The sequence below is a fragment of the Syngnathus floridae genome, chromosome 9, assembly GCF_059516105.1.
Source record: "Syngnathus floridae isolate MCC-2025c chromosome 9, RoL_Sflo_1.0, whole genome shotgun sequence".
Classification (NCBI taxonomy): Eukaryota; Metazoa; Chordata; class Actinopteri; order Syngnathiformes; family Syngnathidae; genus Syngnathus; species Syngnathus floridae.
The window spans coordinates 10,493,873-10,514,652 of NC_142421.1; the positions used below are offsets into that span (position 1 = coordinate 10,493,873).

Sequence of the window (20,780 nt, forward strand, 5' to 3'; positions counted from 1 at the left end):
ACTTTCCTTAGGACTTCCTTTAATATTCCCATCATGTTGGACTGAAGGTATCAGCATAGAAGGAGATCTTATTGAAAAAGTATCTCTCGTCTCCTTCATTACTCCCACACTTCCTGCTTGATTTGAGCTGCTTAGGCTTGCAGAGAGAGAAAAAAAGTTTGCTTTACCACACAGGTGTGTGAGTGTCTCTTTCGAGGTGTGTTTCTCTGCAGTGTTGAAGGAATCCCTACAGGTGAGCTAGAGTGTGTGAGTGTCAAGCAACTTGTGCTGACAGTTGTAGAAGGTTGTTGGGACATGGAGCGCATCAACTTCATGTGTGTGTCCATTACAACTGCAGCTTCAGAGCATTCCACCTACGGCCATCTGTTAACACGAGCACTTTAACCAGACCAATTTCCGTTTTATGCTACATTGTTGTTCTTGTGTGATAACATGCATTTGCTGATTTTATTTCCTTTTGAAGATATATGTATCAACCAATGTGGTCTTCTTTATATTGTAAAAATGTATTGTAATACAATACCATACAACTTCATTTATTAAGCGCATTTTACAACAGGGGGAGCTATATCAAAGTGCTTCACAAATAGCAATAGAACAACCACAAAAACAAGAAATTCATACATAAATTCATATACAGTAGTTTTTTTTTTTTAAGTTTTGTTAATTTTAAATGATTTCTGTCAACATTGCGGGAAAGGCACTGACAATTCAGCCTATGTTCATCAGGACAGAGGTGTATGCTTGTACCCTTACCCCCCCTGATCTGTACTTCCATTATTATCATTACAGGGACAGTACCGACCTGCAGACCTGCTCTGCCCAGAAACCTATGTCTGGGTAACCATTGAGAAATGCCTTCCCCGCCTGGAGAATTCGCGATACGCTCGATTCAACATGAATCCTGATGAAGGTACAACTCCACAAACTAGTCTAGCTTTTGAAGGTGTTGAGGATAGTTTTTTTTATTTAGATAAAGCTTTGGAACACAGCATTAATTTCACCAATTTTGTTGTATGCCTGACAATAAAGGCATTCTATTCTATTAGAGACGTAGAAAATTAGAGAAAGAAAAGATTGTATCTCAAAATGTATACAGCATTGAGGACAGAAAGGGAGTAAGACTGTTTCTTTACACTGGCACTGAAAGAGAAATAAATAAAGAGGTGCTCTGACAGTACTTCTATACTGACAGGAAAATAGAGAGGCAAATGAGAATTTCTGAATATAAACGGCATCTTATATTTGTTTAAAATGAGGTCATACTTTAAGTTCCTTCTATTACAGTAGTTAAAACAATCAGCTCTTTCTACTGTTCAAGAGGTAGGCATTGGTCGTCTCATCGGTACATGCCTAGTCTAATAAGCAATTACCTGCTTTTGCTTGTGAGTGAGTTTTTCATGTCAGGCGTCCTCATTTCATTATTAGCAATAATCCACCCGTAGGCACAAACACGGATGATGTGTCATGGTCAGAGTTTACATTTGCTATGACAAGTTTATGTTTGTGGTGCCTCCATTCCTCCATGGTCTGTTGATCTTGGCCAGAGATGGACATTATTTCAGGCCTAACTGTCCAAACTCACTGTCAACATATTTCAGTGCTGGCCGTCTGGATATTTAGCGCCGTTGCCAAGCTTGTGGGCTTGAGTATCTTCTGGTGTGAAGGTTTGGGACCAGTATTCCAGAAATACGCCCAGTGGTGAGATCCAAATTGGCCTTTCATGTGACATAATGACAGGATAGCACACAATTTAAGTGTATGTCCTGGACATTTATAGTGATATTAAGACAGGTTCGTTATTAAATTTGTATAGAAAAAGGCCTTCTAATTCTAATCGATACCCAAGTCCAAGGCACACAGTAGTTTGAATGGGGTACCTATGAAAGAAAAAAGAAAAAGCGCATGCAAAGAGAGCTAATCTAATGTTTAAATTACAATTTGAAGCAACCCATGTCGATCACTTTAATATCACTTTGTGTCTGAAGACTTCAACAATGTGGCCTATCATGAGTGTATCTCCAATATTTACTCATTCTGCACAACACATATGAACTATCTCACACATTCACTATCATTGTTTATTTGAGAGTGAAAAAAGCCTAGGTCATTGTCCATTCTGCTGAATAAACACGGCCAAAAAATGTTTCTTTTAAGGGGTCAGCCTCTTGAACTAAACTGTGTACTGACCAAACGTGTGACATACACAAACTTTAACTTGGAATTGTCAGGATAATCACCTCTCTCGTGGCTCCCGATCTTTGTTGTTGTTGAAGTCAAAGTTTTCACAGAAGGTGTTTGAGTCACCAATAACATCCAGGTATATTCCTTTGTTTAGTCATGCTGCATACATGTGTAACATGAGGTAAGCCAGAAAGCCTCCAGGACTGGTGACACAAACAATATACTATTTCAAATCCCAAACTACCAAATACACGTTCTCTCAGTTTCCTAGCTGTACTGGAAGGGTTCTTCCTCAAAGAAAGAAAGTTTATTGATGTGAGGTCTTGAACCCTGTTCATTCAAAGACCGCTTCTATAATACACTGCCATGTTGGCCTTTTTTCCTTTCATACCCAAACCGTGTTTGGATTTGCGACAAGAGATTAAAGGAAGTGGTCAGGCCCAAAGAAAAAGCCAATGTTGCTCTTTTAACTAGCATTCGGTGTTGAACGTATTTTGAAAGTTTGAGATGGATGAATAAAGCGTGGCGAGGTGTCAAGGCCTCGAAACTCCAACCCTGACCCTCGCACTCCCAGATCGATGCCCACCACTCCTCTTCCCCCCGACCCTTGAACCCGGATGCTTAAGAACTGTGACCTCAACGCAGTGTGTCACTGAACGTCCGGTAGATAAACGGAAAAGGCGTTGAAAAAGGCTGTCTGGAATTACTCAAACTGCGGATGATGCATCAGTAAGGGGACAGAGAGAGAGTAGTAGTGAAAGGAAGTTGTTTATATTCATAGCGGATGTTTGGATTGTTGCAAGTGAAAGGAGGCAAAGGGCCTTATGGCTCCACTCTTGAGTTCTGCTCTGTATTCAAGAGGAGGTTAAGAGACTATCTTCAAACTGTATGGAACTACACGTCATTAAGGCCCATGTAATGTTCACAGGAAATAATTAGCACAAAGGGACAGTGATACTTTTCACTGGTGTCACAAACACACCAAAAGTGTACTTAAGGAGGTAAGCTGAGGTTATGGAGAAGAGAGAACACTTATGCCTTGATTTATGTTCTGTAGGTTCATTGTGTGAGCTAGCATTCATGCAGATGATGTTTGCACACCTTCTGTGCTAAATTCTTACATTTACTGTGGACTTCCGACCTTGAATGGTGTCTTCCAGTAGTATAACGTGTCTTGCCACGCCGCAATAAAATCACAGGAATGGCTCGAGGAACCAAAGAAGTTCAAGATGTTTATTTGGCCTTCAAATTTCTGCTCAAATGAAAAAGCCGTGGGGTGATGGGGATACATAATAGCAATGGAATGTTTTGCCCAAGACCAAGAGTAGATGGATGTCTGTGTAAATTCGTAATAAACATAAGCTGTGGTTACTCTGTTATGGAACTCTGTTGAGTATGGAACTCTGGAACGCTATTTGAAATGAGAAACAGGGGAACCAGTGTTACATTTATAGAGTCTGCGTAAACAGGCACCTTAATTGACAAATTACTTTTCCTGCAGTACTGTGAAATCTCTAAATCAACAGCCTACGGTTTCAGGTTTGTTTTGAAGTATTTTGAAAGAGATGTGACATGATTAGAGCTGGGATGATGGTTAAAAAACATCTTACAGAAAATGATGGGAAATTAGAATGACTTGAGCATTGATATTCTTATTGGCAATATCATGAGCACAGAGCCAACTATGTACTTTAAAATGTGTAATAGCTCATTCTTGTCCACACTATGCGCTCCCTCTTCCTCTACTTCACTGCTGTCAAACTCAAGGCCCGGGGGCCAGATACGGCCCGCCACATCATTTTACGTGACCTGCGAAGACAAATTGTGCATCAAATTCGTGTGTCATTACTAAAATTGCAAATTGTCTTCACTTTTAAAAATATCTTCTTCTTTTTTAAATATTTGACCAGTTTTTACTAGTCTGATTTGAAAACGAGTTATTTGTCAGTTTGTTTTGTAGCTTATACTGTATATAATATGAGGTGCTCATACATTTATGTCATAATGGCCCTCCGAAACAAACTATGACTACAATGCGGCCCGCGAAAAAAAATGAGTTTGACACCCCTGCTCTACTTACTGGCGCCGGTTATTTTGGCTCAGACTTTCTCCTCAGGAGGTGAAGATTTTGATCACAAAGAAAAGATTGTCATTTTTCAACCCTTTTTCCAAGCACCTCTCCAGCTGCACATGCACTTTTGAGAAGAACAGTGTTTTCACTGGCCTAATAGATGCTGGCAGTGTATGACACAGGACCTAATGAGATGCTGAGTTTAGCAAGCCAGCTCTAAGCAAGGCCACATAAACAAGGTGCGCTAACTAGCCCTCTCATGCATTGCCATGACTTCAAGTTGAGGGAGGTGTAGTTAGTATTTTCTGGAGCTAAATTGCTTTATGCTCCTCCAGCTGCTTCTCGGAATAATGAAGCAACTTTGCCAAGCTACTTGGAGGTAAGTGAGAGGGAGGGAAGGAAATTGAGGCTAGGTGATTGTGTTACACTTCATTTTCTTCTTGAATTTGTTTGGATGCTCATCTGTATGTTTTTGTTTGCAGGAGATGCTCGGGTCTTGAAAGACGTGGGCAGAGCTCTGGTGCTACATAGACGGACCGTCATGCCCTACATTGTCTACGCCCGCAAACAGAAAGGCTCTAATGATGAGCCGGAAGTGAGAGAATACGCTAGTTTAGTTGGCCAGAACTGTGCTGAAAGAATTTTACTGTACCGAGCCTAACCTTAAAGAATCGCACCACTGAAGCTTTTAATATTCACCTCCCAGCAACAGTCTGTCACTTAAACTTAATTTCAACCAAGCAGTACAATAGTGGTTCAGAACAGTACGGTACACATCATTTTGTTGTATTACGATTGTCAAGCTTGGCAAATGATTTATACCATACCATTTTTTTTCCCCAGCAGCCTGCCAGTTGCCAACCACAGTAGTACATATTAATATTATGGATCTAGACAGTTCATTGGTAGTTTTCATACTAATGATACAAGATGTCACTCTTGCTTTGCATATCTAATGCAGTGATCATAGCTTATAGCTTTTGCTATTATATTAGCCATCTGGTTGGGCATTGAAACCAATTTTCTTGATTTATCTTGAGCCATTGTCATCTTAACATTGACTTAAGATGTCAGAAAGTGCAGTACAGTTTCTATTCCACAAAGCAGGAGAGGATGCAATTTCAAAAGAAATCACATTATGTTTCAATTCCTTTATTATTTCTTTTAGCCAAAAAACTAGTTCTGAATTGCTTGAACACTGCTGGTTGCTGTGGTGAAATCATTATGGCGCAATTTCTTTAACATAGCATCATGTAACCTTCATTTGAATGGTAGATGCGTCAAATTCCACACGCTGATATAAATGTTTCTGCCAAAACTAATCAAGTGAGGTTTATTGTCCTCTCCCTAATATATTTTATTTATTTTTATCCATTATACGTAATTAATATCTTGCATTCATGGCTGCAATGGAAAGACAAGCAGGACTTTAACCAAACCAGTTGCAAGATGAACAGCGTTGTACTGTTAGGTGGAAATGTTGTCTCTTTTTTTTTTTTCTTGTCTGTTTGTGACTTAGTAGCTTTCAGCTGCCTCTCCCTCTAGTCTCACTGTGCTCATTTCTGCCACTTACATGCAATCTTACCCATGAAAACCTTCAACGTAGGCATCACTCATATGTCTTTATTATGAATAGACAGTATATACGTACTATGTACACTTGACCTCACAGGGATCAATCCCTTAAATGTACTTTTGATCCTGTGTGTGCTTAGGTAATGTTGAAAATAGATTCAAGCAGCCTCATATCTGTTACAGTTTCCATTCCTGCCGATGGACGAAATATTTCTCAAATGTTTTTCACCATTGAAAATTCACTTTTAATTAATTACTACCATTAGATATCCCAAAACCATCCTCATCATAAACCGCGTGACAGCAATTGTTAAGTCAGGCCTTTGTATTCATGTTCATAGATGGCTGTATGTTGTTGTTTTTTTCCAACATTATTTTAACCAAATAAAGGGCTGTATATTGCCTGCTGGACCATGGGATTTTTTTTTTTTATCTGACACTTACATTTAAACAGTCTTACCTGAGAATTCTGAGAAATGACAACTCTAAAATAGTCTCAAAAAGTGAGGAAAGAAAATGGTTGCTAAGTAAGGTGTTGACTGGAAGATTTGTTTTTGTTTCGGTCACTACTCTGAACAGCTCACGATCTTGCACAAGTTCAAACCTGTCTGCCTTCAACCAAATCCAAGAACACTGTTTTCACCACCATAGCGTCTTCTTTAAACTCAACCTGGTAAGAGTGAGTCTGTGTCCTCAGGAATTAGAACTGATGGACAGGCTAAATCTCCAGGATTGCAGTACTGATGCGGGTGAGTGTTCCAGGTTTGATTGTGCTGCGTACGTTCCCGTCACTCCACAGGACATTTGTTTGTTTCACTGAAACCCAATAATTACCCAAAACCTAAATCTTGGTTAATTTATGATTTAGTGCTGTGTGGCTGTGGGGCTTTTTCTTCCTCAATGGAATTTGAGGCTCACCAATACTGTTTCAAGTTTCATGAGGAAACACACACATTCACAACACACACACATGGCACTGTCATGAAAAGTTTGTCTTGGTGGAGGCCACGTAGCGCAGTCAGCATTAGTGCTGCGGTCAAAATAAGTAACCTGGACGGCTCGGCTGGTTTGTAGCGAGTTCATAATGTTGCATGACACAGCATGGCAGCCCTTGGAGCCTTGGACTTGACTGGAGTAAAATTGCCTCACCAAATATGAGGTCTGCATTTACATTTAATTGCCGATGACCTTATTCTAATGTTGGAAAAAAATTAAATGGGGAAAAAGTGAAGTATCTCCCTGTAATGACATTTAAAGCTGCAAATGGGTATGCTTTTATTGTGAAACTAGCAGGTGCGAGCAAAAGCAGGAGATAAATACAACTTGTAGTTTGTCAGATGTTAAAATGTTCAAATTGAAGTTAAAATGTTGACAAATATCTTAAAATGCAGAATTGTGTGTAAAAAAAAAATCTATTCTCAAAACTGTGATGAATTATGTGATTACCGTATTTCTCGCACCAGAAGGACCTTCACCCATGCATGAAGCGTCCTCTCTCTTTGTAAATATGGCGTGTAGTAGACCGTGACATGTTTTGAGCGTCGTTGGATCCCTCCAGAACACGCATTCTGTATTTCACCACTGGAACAGAACACAAAATCACACTCCCTTATACTTTTTGTTGGGGGCGTCTTTTATGTGTACTTTCCCCTCTGTGTGTGGGCTCCTCATTTAATTGGTCCCATCACACCCATTTATTTTGTCCATGATTGCCTGTCTATGTATGTCCAAACTGTACATTTTTTGTCTGTTCCATTGTGAATCAGACGTGTATTACTGATGTGTGTTTGCACTGCACCCACACCAGGCCCCCCGAATCAACGGAAGCTCCCAAGCCAGAGGAAGTGCCAGGTTCTTTTGTTAGCAAGGCCACCCTGGATTAAGCATATCTCACTCTAAATGCCCAGTCTTTCTCTTGGGGATTATCAGAAAAAGTCCCGGGGGGTGAGGGGACCCTCTCCTGCTGGACCTCTGTCATCCAGATTCAACACACTATCACCAGACTGCTCTTTGGTCAAGGGGAGACAATGTGGAGACAATAATGAGGAGAATTTTGATATGGGGCTTCTAATATGTCCAGTTTGGATGCAGTGAAAATATCTTAAAGCATCAAGTTGTTGTGTTAAAAAAAAAAAAGTAAGGTGTATTCAATACAGGAGCAAAATGGAATTCGTTTCAGTGATTCAAATCTAAAAAGAGAAACCCATACTGTTTTTTCCAATTTAATTGAGCTTATTGAGCTTTTCAATATTATCAAATTTATTGTGATATTTGTCAATTTGAATAAATTGTGGGCCATTAGATGAAAACTAAATCACAAAGTAAGTTGAATCATAATATGATAAACTGTTATTTTTTCTTTGTTTGGTAAAACATTTTTTTGTGAAAGTCCGTCACAATACAAACACAAAGCAACCCCCCCCCCCCTTCTTGCTTTTAATGCAACAGAAGAATAATGGGGACCGTTCGACTTAAGTGAGGTAAATGTCGTCATTTAACAGCCTCAATGTGTTTGTGCTCACCGCCGTCCCAAACACATAAATGTCTCTCCTTGTCTTCATTGTCTTCTCCTGCCTCTCTGGCTCAGGCCTCTGCATCTCATTCGCTCAAAGGCAGTCATACATATTCCCACTGGCATTAGAATACTAATGCCTCTGTGTGAATAGTCAAATCTTCAAGCAGTGGTGGGAGTTGACCAACTAGCCTCCTCTCATATGTGCACTGTCTCTAAATCTTCTTTCACTCCCTCTCCCTGCTGTTTTTCCGACCTAAATCTCATTTATCTCCGGCAAGGAAACTGCCCTCGCGTTCTATTGGATGTGGCCAAGCCGCTGGGAAAACAGGTGGATGTTCGACTTGTTCCCTCTTAGGCCTGGCCCATGAAAGCCATGGAGCAGTCAATATTTGCAGAGCTTTAAATCTTGGCCCCTTGAATGCTGTTCTTGTTGTCGAGGGGGGTTGCTCGGCATCTGATGGGTAGCTGGCCTGTGGAGGAAGGCTGAAAAGGGTGTCTAATTAAGATTGTAAAACTCTTAATGTTTATGGCTTCATGAAGCTGACGCAACCACACCCGTGTGAATGACGTCATTGCAGAAAAACCTCACATGGCTAACAGGAAATGTTTGTATTTTCTCAGAATCATTTTTTTTTTCTCACCAAGATGTTTACTATTGGTCAGTCCGCATGGATATGTGTGTGTGTTTGTTTTGTTTAACAAATTACCGTATTTTCCGCACTATAAGGCGCACCTAAAAACCTCAAAACATTTTCTCAAAAGCCGACAGTGGGCCTCATAATCAGGTGCGCCTTATATATGGACCAATATTGAGCCCCTACAGCAGGCGTGTCCAAAGTCCGGCCCGCGGGCCAAACGTATATATCTTATATATGGACAAAGTTTTAAAATGGGCCATTTATTGAAGGTGCGCCTTATAATCCGGTGCGCCTTATGTATGGACAAAGTTTTAAAATGGGCCATTCATTGAAGGTGCGCCTTATAATCCGGTGCACCTTATAGTGCAGAAAATACGATATTACACAATTTAGTGTTGAAAATGATCTGCTCCTTTTCACAATGCAATCGATTGATGCAAATTCGGCATGATGCTCTATACATGACCCCAAATGCTGAATGTGTTAAATAAGCCCCGCTGATTGACATTCAACAAAACAATTCCTTTTCTGTGAGTTCAGACTGCATCAAGGCAGTCGATGACTCTGCCTAAACCACAATTGTTTGAAATATTTTCCTGATTGTTCTTTGCTTGAACACTGTTTGTGTCAAATAGCGCAATCACGTCTCGGTTTTGACTTTGTGGTCTCTTCATGGCGCCCTTAAATCAACCCAAATAGGGACTATAGCCAGAATCCCTGCTCACACCAAATATGAATCGCTCAGCAATATAGAGACAGAAGAGAATGATGACTGACCCCAGAAATGTGCCATGGCATGCCGCCTGGCCGTCCGGCTCTCATCCAGTCACTGTGGCTGCTGGACTGAGGCCCATCGGTTGCTTGTACAAGCTCATCAATCTTGCAGACAACTACCATTTTCACATTTGTTGTTTGATTCTGTTTTCCATGAGAGCGTATGCAACATGATTTGTGATGCTTCAAAAAGTTGCAGCATTTAAAATAGAGATCTATGACAGAAAAATAATTTGGGGCATATTACATCCACTTTGTGTTGTGTATGGTAGGTCATTTTGAATTCCATCTGTACAATAGCTTCCCATTGCAAAAAAGTAATTGTAATTTGCTTAACATGATTGTTGGGGTCCTTTCATACAGCTTTTTCAAATCTCTTTCTGGTTTATTGAGAAATATTTGAACTCTTTTGTTTTAACAAAGTTTATGTGAAATAAATAATGGAAGATAGTATGGGCCAAAAAGCTGCAGAACCTCGACACTTACTCTGGTCAACATTTAAGGCCGTCACAAATAAAGTTGTGGTTTGAGGGGATTTCTTGGAAAATGGCCCCTCCACTGGCTTGAAAACCACAAATCCTTATTTTGGATTGATGCCTTTGCTGAATGCACAAAAATCAAGGGGTATCAATAAGAGAAGAAAACATGGTGCGTCTTGACAAATGAAAGGCTGATTCTGTTTATGATTTTTTTTTGGGCGGGTGGTTAAAAAATGAGGGAAAGGGGATTCAGTGAAGAATGGGGAGAAATAAACATCACTGGACTGGCTGGCCTCCTGTTTCATTTGGCCAATTGAGGCTCACAGCTATTACAGCCCAGTCATTACCCAGGAATCTGGAGTTGGGAAAATAAAACCATACTCTTCCTCCTTCTCTTTCTTCACCAACCCGCCCCCATCCTCACCCCTTTTTACATAGGTTAAGCTATCTACCACATTTCCATTCTACTTACTCTCTTTGTGTACTTCATCTTTTGGTCCACAGATAGTTTTATACTTTCTTCTGCTGGTCTGTGTTGCAGTCAATGTCAGTCTGTTTGAGTTGCGGAACCAATTAAATCTCTATGGAAGACTATTCCAGGTTGATGTTTACAAGCCACTATACCATCACCTCAGTGGTAGGAGTAACATAAAAACGTTGCTGTGGGAAAGGAAGTCGAAACATCCCAGGGTAAGCTGGGCTACAAGAATTATTCTCTCATCTATGGTAAAAATGAGCAGCCACGTTGGTTTGCGGTCTCTCTTTTTCTTTGCTCGGTAAACAAAAAAGGGAAGAAGATGGTCCCCACCACACATGGAGGGAATGTGAGAAGGATCAGCATCAGAATCAAAAACGTCTGTGCAGGAAATCGCTCAACGATCTGTGCCAGTTTTACCACAAGGATGCAAAATGGATGAGGGAGTACAGCAAGCTTAGGAAACGCAATCACAAGCAACACTTTATTTGTGTATATGGATTCATTTTTTTTAATATACTCATTAAGTGTCATTTTGTAGAGACAGATGGGGTGACAAGTATGTCATGTATGAACTGAATTATTCTTACTGGTGGCTATTGTGGCGATTAGCATCACAAACTTTCCTGACCTCATCCTTTTTAATTTACTGTGACTAAGTGTGAAGTCTGTGCCTGCCCTTCAGATTATCCCATTATCTGTCAGCAAGCCTGTCATCCTTTCTCCTATGTAATTTCACCTTAATTCAGCTTCACATCACAAAATTAGCTGACCTGAGACCTGAGCGCTCTTGGCCCAAGGGACAACTTTCCATCAACACCATGTTTGTCTGACAAAGGGGGCCAGCCTCTGCTGGATTAAATCTCCACCTCCAGCTCTCAATAGAGGGGTAAAATGCAGAGCTGTGGACTGGCACCTGGCTCGAGCTCCAAGGAATATCGGTACATGAGTATCGGCTTCAAATACACTCTAACTACAGTACAGGTGATCCTAATGTGACCTCTAAAGTTTTGAATGTGCATCTCCACCTGTGAAATGTTTTAGTATGAACTTGCTGTTATGTAGTATAAGGCACTAAATGACAACATTTACAGAAGATGTCCAATCCACCCATCAGCCAGTATATACAATATGTTTTTCTTATGTTGCATTAAAACACCAAAAACAGCCACGTTTTTCCGTGTTGCTCATCCCTGATCTCCTTCAATGCCCTTCAAACTCCATCCTTTGAAGGAAAATTGAGCATAGTCTCTTTTTTTCAACCAGGCTGGAATGGGACAGAAAGGAATCAATTTCATGAATGGATGAGTTTGGCTCAATGGGCACCTTGCCTGTACCTCCTCCAGCGGTGGGCCCACAAGTTACAATAGTGCAAAACACATTGTCATTTGTTGAGGAGTTTCAGGCCAGACAGTTAATGTACACTATATGTAAATGAGGAGGCTTCAGGGTGGTTCTTATGGAGTGCCTGAAGCTGGGGGCCTGCAGGGTGACTGCGCTTGTCAGTCAGAGCGCAGTCTGACAGACAGACAGTCTGCGGGAAAGCAAAGGCCATCCGGGCCCTTGGTGGCCTAACGTGGTGGCCTTTTATGGATTCATCAAACTGCTCACCCCCTCAAGTCACCCCGTGCTCAGGAAGCGCATTGACAGATGAATGGAGAGATCATGTCAATGAGGAGGATACAGCCGGATACCCGACTCACGGTGGGGGTGGGTTGTCATGATGCTGATCTTGATAGGATGGAATGTAGAGCCATGGAATCTGGATACAACATTAGAGATCTGTTGCTTGATTTTATAATTGTCTATATAAGCTGCCCAAAGACTTCAGAATCATAAGTGCTGGTCAAAGTAACTTGTATTAGCAAAGGAATTCTTCTTTAACCAATCAGATTTCAAATTCAACCTCAGGGGGCCAGTGCACTAGCCCATGATGATGTCACCATTTCCAACCTCTGAATAGTAGGTCAAAGCAAAACCTTTTACGGCCAACTTTTTACTAGCAAAATTGATAATGCAGGGTTTTGGACTCATTTTTTTTTCAGGGAGCAACAAGTCATGGTTCAGCTTGCAATTGCCACATGACCAAAGAGAAAAAATCGTGATTGGTCCTTACCTGAGCTCTCCGCACATGTGATGTCATTTTTAGTCCACGGAAAGTGGCAAAATGTGTTGTAAATGTATTCAATGTACAAAAAGAATAATGATGTTAACAAATTAGAACACAGATCACGTAGCATTGAGGCAGTGTAGAATTGCACAAAAATGAGATTGATTGAGAAAAAAAATTAGGCTGAAACTCAATGGGGGTGGGGATTTTGACAGTACAGATTTGAAACAATGTCAAACGTTTTAGGAAAGAATGTCCTCTGCTGACTGACAAATGATCTCGCATGCAAAGCGAAGTGTGGTCTGCGCAAGTCCAAATCATAACACTGGAGTCAGCATATCATGCAACGAAAAAAGAAGGCTCCTAATCATAGTCAGACTTTGCGGCTCGTCACCACATGCATCTCCATAAATCCTCTCCTCTATCCAACAACTGTCTGCATTGCTTCTTTTTGTCGAACACCCAAGACAATACCATTAAATATCCCTGGTTGGGTGCTTTTATATAGGCCTGACCTTTCACCTCTATAACTGGTGTTAAGGGCAGTGAAAGTGAGCTGCTAGGTTCTGCGTGTGTGTGTGTGTGTGTGTGCACTAACGATGGGTGTCTGTCAAGGTTGTTCTGGTCCAAACTGGGCTGTCTGACCTTTTCATGGCCCATGTATTGTGCGTCTGCATGTCTGGCTTTGCTAGTCCTGCGCACTCCACAGTGTCTTATTTATGACCTGACTAAAGCCGAGCCCAACTGCCTGAGGCAGAGGCGGAGGTAAGGGACTACATAACCACCATATAGTGCATTCCTATGCACATGACTGACGCTCAACTTGACTTTATTGGAAGACTCTCAGAATTAACTTTCAGAAAATTTGCTGATTCCACTGCCGCTCCCGTAGAGACTTGTCAAAGCTAGTTAGGCCGTAGTTGCTATGTCATCAATAATGTTTCTGCGGGACATTATTTTTTCCCTCATAAGAGTTTCTAGGTAATACTTGGCATTAATTATGCAGAGTAAGCAAACAATGTTTTGTCAGATGAGACATGAATAGCTTGCTGCAACATTGTTATTACATTCACACAGGTCTGATCAAAAAGTTAAAACATACTCTACAGAAAAACAAGCATTCACACTCACACTTTTAGGCAATTTGATATTTTTCAATTAACCTGACATGCTTGTTTTTGGAATGTGGGAGGAAGTTAGAGTTCTCGGAGAAACCCTAAAGCACAGGTGTCAAACTCAAGGCCCGGGGGCCAGATACGGCCCGCCACATCATTTTGTGATGTGGCCCGCGAAGACAAATTGTGCATCAAATTCGTGTCATTACTAGAATTGGAAATTGTTTTCATTTTTAATAATATTTTTTTTTTTTTAAATATTTGACCAGTTTTTATTTGTCTGATTTGAAAACGAGTTATTTATCAGTTTGTTTTGTAGCTTTTACTGTATACAATATGAAGTGCTCATTCATTTATTTGGGTACAGTCATAATGGCCCTCCGAAAGAAACTATGACTACAATGCAACCCGTGAAAAAAATGAGTTTGACACCATGCTCCCCATGCTTTAGGGCCTAAAGCATGGGGAGAACATTTAAGATCCACAGAAGAGCACTGAGCACGACTCCACAACATGACACAAGCTCAGGTATGTTTACTGGAATATTTCACCAGTTCTTTATTTCTTTCTAAATTCTAACTGTAAATCTTCTGTTATTTTCAGTTTGATACAAAAGTACCCCAACTATAGGGAACCAAAAACCCACATGCATACTGCTTATATCCATCATGCAAATGCAGCCGCCATTACTGAATTTGTATGTTGGGGATGCAAGTGAAAAGAGGGATGAGTGTTTCAGAGTCCATCCTTCTCTCTTTTTTAGATGCACTCCCCCTTTTCTTTGTGGTTAAATGCTGCGGAAAATTGGATGTCCCGGCAAAGCAGAGGTGGATGTTTTTCCCCGAAGCGGAGTGCGGATGGAGCACATTCCAGGGGAAAGCTGTGTAAATCCCTCCATTGATTTGGTGCGAAACCCTCCTGACCTCTGGAATACATTAGAAGATTAGCCACGGAGGCCATGTGCACACGGTTCTCTCGGCTCAACCGTCAGCCTATTCAAAGTCTATGGCAGAAGCGGGCCGTCCGTGGCCCCCCAAACACTGAGCCCGGATACCAGGGGGCAGATGGGCCCACACCCACTGATATACTCCAAACCCAATTACTCTTTTGTGTGTGAGCGTGCATTCATTCGTGTGCTAGTACTTTAAAAACTTCTTTTGGAAATGAAGCGCTCAAATTGGGAATTTATAGTTAAATTCTTCCACCAGTACTTTATTTAGGCATTGGTTGACGCTTCCAAAAATATTTCAATTTCCTGGTGTAACGTGCTCTAAATAAATTGATTAATCAAAATAATAAAAATTAAAAATAAATTAATTTTTCCAAAGCTATGGACAGTGAAGTGACTGAATATTTTCCAAGCATTTTTTTAAAATGGGTCCCTCTTAGTATACTAAGCCACAGCTACTTATGCCACTCAAATTTAAAAAGAAGCATTTAGCTGTATAAAACAAATATAGTATAATGTTCTCTGACCTGGATATTTAGATAATCAAAGGATACGATTCATTTAAATGAAATACAGTATCGCCACAAAACAAATCAAAACCTGTTGCTATATTTTGCTGTATCATACATTTTATTGTATTACAGATCAGTGAGTTCACATTAACTCACATGCAGTGATAATATCCAAGTTTAGCCAGCTGACGCCATTTTTAGTGACTGTGAGGATTGCTTAATTCATTCTTTCATTTCCTGCGCTGAGCTTAACATGAGCTGTCCTTTGCACAATGGGGAGGCGTGGCCTTGTATACCAGGTGGCTCTGCTTCCTACATCTATTTTACACTATGTTTCAGAATCACAATGTGTGTGAATCTAACGGGCCATTGACCTGCACTTGTGCTCACTGCATGTTCTGATGATTGCATCTTGCTCAGTGAGGTCTAAGGGCATCCAGCCCGGTCAGGGTCAAAGGCAATGTGGTCACATCCAACATAACCCACCAAGTCCCCTTTGCCCTTCCTTCTATGAGATGACCTGCCTTTCCCAAACAGTCCATAACTGACTTGGCAAACCAGTGTCTCACTTGCTGTCCATCAAATCATCTGTGAGGAGTTTATTTAATTCCATTTGTATGACATACTGCAGAAACCTTGTAAAAACCAACACCTGTTGATCTTTTGCACTCAGTTACAGTCCATTAGCTCTACTGGAAACTCTTGCTTTAAATATATTGACGTCTCTCGACTTAATCCTTCTTATACATTGTATTCACTATTCAGGTTGAATACCTTTCAAACTATTTTCACTTTTACTGCATAGACAACTGAGCTCATCTTTATTATAGTATAAAGTAACACGCCATTGCACGCTTGTTTCTATGCGGCGGTATCACGTTCCACATTCCTTCAAAAACTGAAGGCAGTAAAAACAGGTCTTGAAAGTATAACAGATGACATTTATCAAGCACTTCACTCTTGCCACTTTTATTGTCTCCAACTGTACTGTAAAGAATTGCACACAAAAGACAGTTTGACTACATTCTAATAAACCATCCCAACTTCATTTCCGGGAGGTTAGTTTCCTCATAGAAACAAGTTGACCCACCACGTGTGAATGAATTCCTTTTTTCTTTTTTCTCTGAAAGCACGTAACACCCCACTACTATCTCTCTGTACCCTCGGTGATGTTTACACGGCAATCGATTGGGCTTCCGAAAGTCGTAAACAACAAGTGATCATTACTAGCTGCAAATTCAAAGATGTGATAGAAAACAAGACAGTGAGCCCAGGGGTGTCATGTTCTCACTCCACCTGTGATTTATTCCTCGTAGTCAACTGAACCTTGGTTCATGTTCCTCATTCTTTCTACTCACTCTCTGCTCTACTATCCTCCCTCCTCCCCTTTCCTGCATCTTTTCTATTTCTCTACCCGTCACAGGATTATTGTCTACGCGACAAGCACTTGGCCTCCCACAGAAGGAGCAATTGCACAAAACCTCCAACCCAGTGCTACATTTGAGAAGGGGTGTGAAACTTAAACACTGGCCCCCCCTCGCCCTTATGCTGTCTTTTGTCTGTATTGAGGTGTCAGAGGTCAGCGACCCGATAATTTCTCAACCCATCATCTCCTATGACAGAACATAATGAAATGTCAGGCTTGTTTTTTTGTCCTCATCAGGATAAATTGTAGTTCATTTAAAAAAACACAAAACTGCAAAACACAAATTCTCAATCATCAATTACCTTTTCAATTCATTTTCAGGTCGAGAAATTTCTGTATAATGAGAGAACGATGGTTGGGGTGCTGCTGCTAGATTTTGTCAGTGCAATAGCAACGAGGGAGGGGTGCTCAGTGTGAACATGAGGATGAGGATCAGGGATCGTCTTACAAGGTGTGTCTCTCTTACTGACTTTCTCTCTTACAGTAATTGCAAGCTGAGTTTTTTTTCCCACAGTGTTTTTATGCCACGCTGGTAATAAGTTTAACGACAACAAACACTCAAAGGGTTAAAGATGATCATAAGAGCTCATATGTGGCTTTTGATATTTTCAGCTTCGGTGTAATGGCTTCAAGATGATCGTTCCCTCTCAAATCTTACTTTTTTTTAGTTTTGCTCTTTTCCAGGAAACTAAAGTGCTGATTATCTCCCTGTTTATTTTAGCTCTTGGGAATATTGTTACAAATAAATCCACACTGAGTGCATATTCTTCTTGCACCTGAATTTTCTTGCTAGGCTTCATCCCATTAATCCCACATTCCCCAAAAATATGTTAGGTTAATTGGGAAAAAAAAAAATCATAGGTGTGAATGTGTTTTGAATGAATGAATGAATGAATGTATATATAAATAAATAAATAAATAAATAAATAAATAAATAAATAAATAAATAAACAGATAAATAAACAAATTGAAAGAAAATCATAGGTGTGAATGTGTTTGAATGAATGAATAAATAAATAAATAAATAAATAAAAAAAAATCATAGGTGTGAATGTCTTTTGAATGAATGAATGAATGAATAAATAAATAAACGAACGAACGAACAAACAAACGAACGAATAAATGTCTAAATAAATAAATAAATAAATAAATAAATAATCCAGTCCACAACTGCTGTCTGGCTCTTTGTGACACAAATTACATTAAGACCAACTCACTTTGTTGAAATGTGCTCTGCTGAAACATTTGCACTTGTTGGCCTAGTCCCATTTTTCCAGCGTGACATGATGATGATTGATGGAATCTGCACTAACAAGGCATCCAAACTGCTTTAAGTGCTTTGAAATGAAGTAGAGCATTGGAGCTTGATTAATTCATTTTGCACAGTACATTTTGTTAAACGAGGACATCCATTAGTCACCACATGTTCAGACATACACGCCTGTTTACTCAAAGAAAGATTCTATAGATTTTCCCTGGCATGTTTCAGATTTGTCTTTCTTTTTATAAATTACTTAGATAAAAGCTGTTTTGTTTTTTAGGTGTGTTCAGCTCTGCAGAACAGCCGGTCCAGGTGCACCCAATGTTACTTGCTGAGTTTACACGCCTGGAGGACATTTTTAAATCCATCCTGCTTTGCACAACTCACAACTTCAAACATTGCTGAGGGCAAGTGGGTGGTGAAAATAGAACCTGGCAAATACTAAAAGATTACTTTTTTGGGAGATGCCAGAGCTCAAGCTCATGATTAGGACTTGCAAGTTGTGGGACATAATGTAAATCTGTCAGTCTGAGTCGCTCGAAGGGCATGCTGCAACCTGAAGCGTAGAGTCGAACCAACTCTCCCGCAGTTGATCCTCTGTCAAGAAGCACAGGAGGTTGTGTAAGCATTAAGCACAATATTACAATGGAATGTTTGATTACCATAATTTCAATTTGGATTTCCAGGGCAGAGGAACTATCATATGTACTGTACAACAGAGTTCTTTTCCAAGTGTCATAAATTCATTTGGAGTATCGTAAGAGAAATTCCATTTACTTGGACCCGCACATTTTTACAAACACGTTTGGTTAAATCGATAAATGGGCTCAGCCAGAACACGTTCGCCAAGAGGTCATGTGTGACAGTAAAGGGCATGACAAGATTGATCTTTCCAAAATGTGTCTTTTATCTCATTTTAGAATAGATCTCCTTTTTTAATCATATCTATTGTTTTTATGTTCTCCACTTTCTATCTCTAGATGTAATACAGACACAGCTTGTATCAAAGGGGTGAAAGGGCAGGGCACTAGCGAGGAGGTTACACCTCAGGAGACCATTCAGCTCAAATTAGGCCATAGATTGGCGTTCACGGTCAGAATAGTTAACCTCGCTATCCCCTAAGTAAACATATGCTTTGCCTCAATGCCTCACTTTTACTTTAGCGAGGACAAAAGTCTGCAAATTCCTCTGCATACATTACATACATATACAAATACTGAGGATAATATCAGTTGATCATAACATTATTCATTGCATGAAGAACCTTTTTCTTATTTTCTTGCCACTCGCCAGGGTAATCTATATTGAGGTACGGAGAAACAACCGACAGAATTAAATGTGGGTGTGGGGAAAACAGCACACAGCCAAGGTCAATTCTATAACTGCCACCTTGCGCAGTAATTTAGGTGCCGTGACCAGGGTTCTCGTCCAATCACGGCCAAGCTTAATGAGTTAGGGTGGAACAGTGGAGGTGTTGAGAGCGTTGGGGGTAATGACTTGTTGATGACATCAGAACATAGAGCAGAGTCTTTTCTTGGCTCGAGGGTTAAAGGTCGGACAGCCCATTGGTTGACCTTGCGATTTATTCCCGGGGCCCCCTCAATCTATAAACACAATGAGAGCGATGTGTGTGCTGGGAATGTGCGTCTGTCTGAGGTGACCACGTCAAAACGTCCCTAAGTACACATTGTTTGTTTCCTCAGACCTGTTTGGTGCTCGTTTTGTCACAAATAGCAGCCGTATTTATTTAAAGTGAAACGATTCCCAATAGCAAACAGATGCTTTGACAATAGAGAGTTCAGTCTGTGCCAGACATTAGAGCTGCATTAGAGTTCTATTAACAATAAAGATTCATCTTGTGAGATATGATATCTAGCTGCTTGTTACTGAGGACAGCCTGGTTCTGTCCTTCATTTAATATTTAACCTGGCATCCTGTTACTCCCAGGAAAGAAATTCCTGGGACCACTGTAGTCAGCATAAATGTCTAATCTGCAATAGTTACGTTGCCAAAATTGCCAAATTACATTCATCTCTCTAAGTCAATGTTCCATGATGTGGGAAGAAAATCACACAGAAAACAAGAGTGTCTTTTTACCATGGCCAATGTCAAGATGTGAACCTTTATTGTACTTTTAATGTGTGGGGGGGCAAACTTACCTGTACTGTTAGTACACGATTCAGTCCTTACGTATGAATATGAATCATAACCAGAATGAATGACGATAATTGTGTGCCCTCTCTAAGAAACGTACGCACACAAGAGGATCAAAGTGAAAAAAAATGAAAATGTTCATTTTTCATTTCATAAAAGGTATAAAATTGTCAGTAACACTTTTTTGTGTTCCTCTCGGGAAAAGTTCTGTATTATTTTTTTAAATTAGAAACTATACTGACAGTCATGTGGGACGAAACGTAAACACTGATCCAGACACACTGCAGCAGTTTGTCTTGCTCTTTCCTTATTTCACTTTTATTTTACATTGTAACGGGAGGGGTTAAAACAACCAAGCGCTCCTATCTGACCTAGAAACATCACTTTCTGGTTTTGTGCTCAACTTTTAGTTGAATTGTACGCATCCCAGTTATTTCAAACTCCTGAGTCCTAGGCTGGAAACGTGAGGAATCTGGAGGGGAGGAGGACAAGTTGCCTGTTGATCTAAAGTCACATGAATCACTTAGTAAAGTGCAGAACTC

The 20,780-nt window shown here is 40.3% G+C and overlaps 1 protein-coding gene and 1 long non-coding RNA gene across 5 annotated transcripts in view; both read left to right on the plus strand.

The window, feature by feature from the left end:
• ate1 (arginyltransferase 1) overlaps nt 1–6,242 on the plus strand; it is a 32,669-nt gene extending 26,427 nt beyond the window's left edge. For all 4 annotated transcript variants that reach the window (XM_088384933.1, XM_088384931.1, XM_088384932.1 and 1 more), the window contains 2 exons: nt 793–913; nt 4,738–6,242. In XM_088384933.1, coding sequence (XP_088241059.1) covers nt 793–913; nt 4,738–4,916 — 300 coding nt within the window. In that variant the 3' untranslated portion in view covers nt 4,917–6,242. The remainder of the gene's footprint in view (nt 1–792; nt 914–4,737) is intronic.
• Nucleotides 6,243–6,515: 273 nt separating this feature from the next.
• LOC148393440 (uncharacterized) lies at nt 6,516–15,194 on the plus strand. Its single transcript, XR_015860585.1, has 3 exons — nt 6,516–6,579; nt 14,388–14,464; nt 14,700–15,194. It is a non-coding gene; the product is annotated as an uncharacterized LOC148393440 (long non-coding RNA).
• The last annotated feature ends 5,586 nt before the right edge of the window (nt 15,195–20,780 follow it).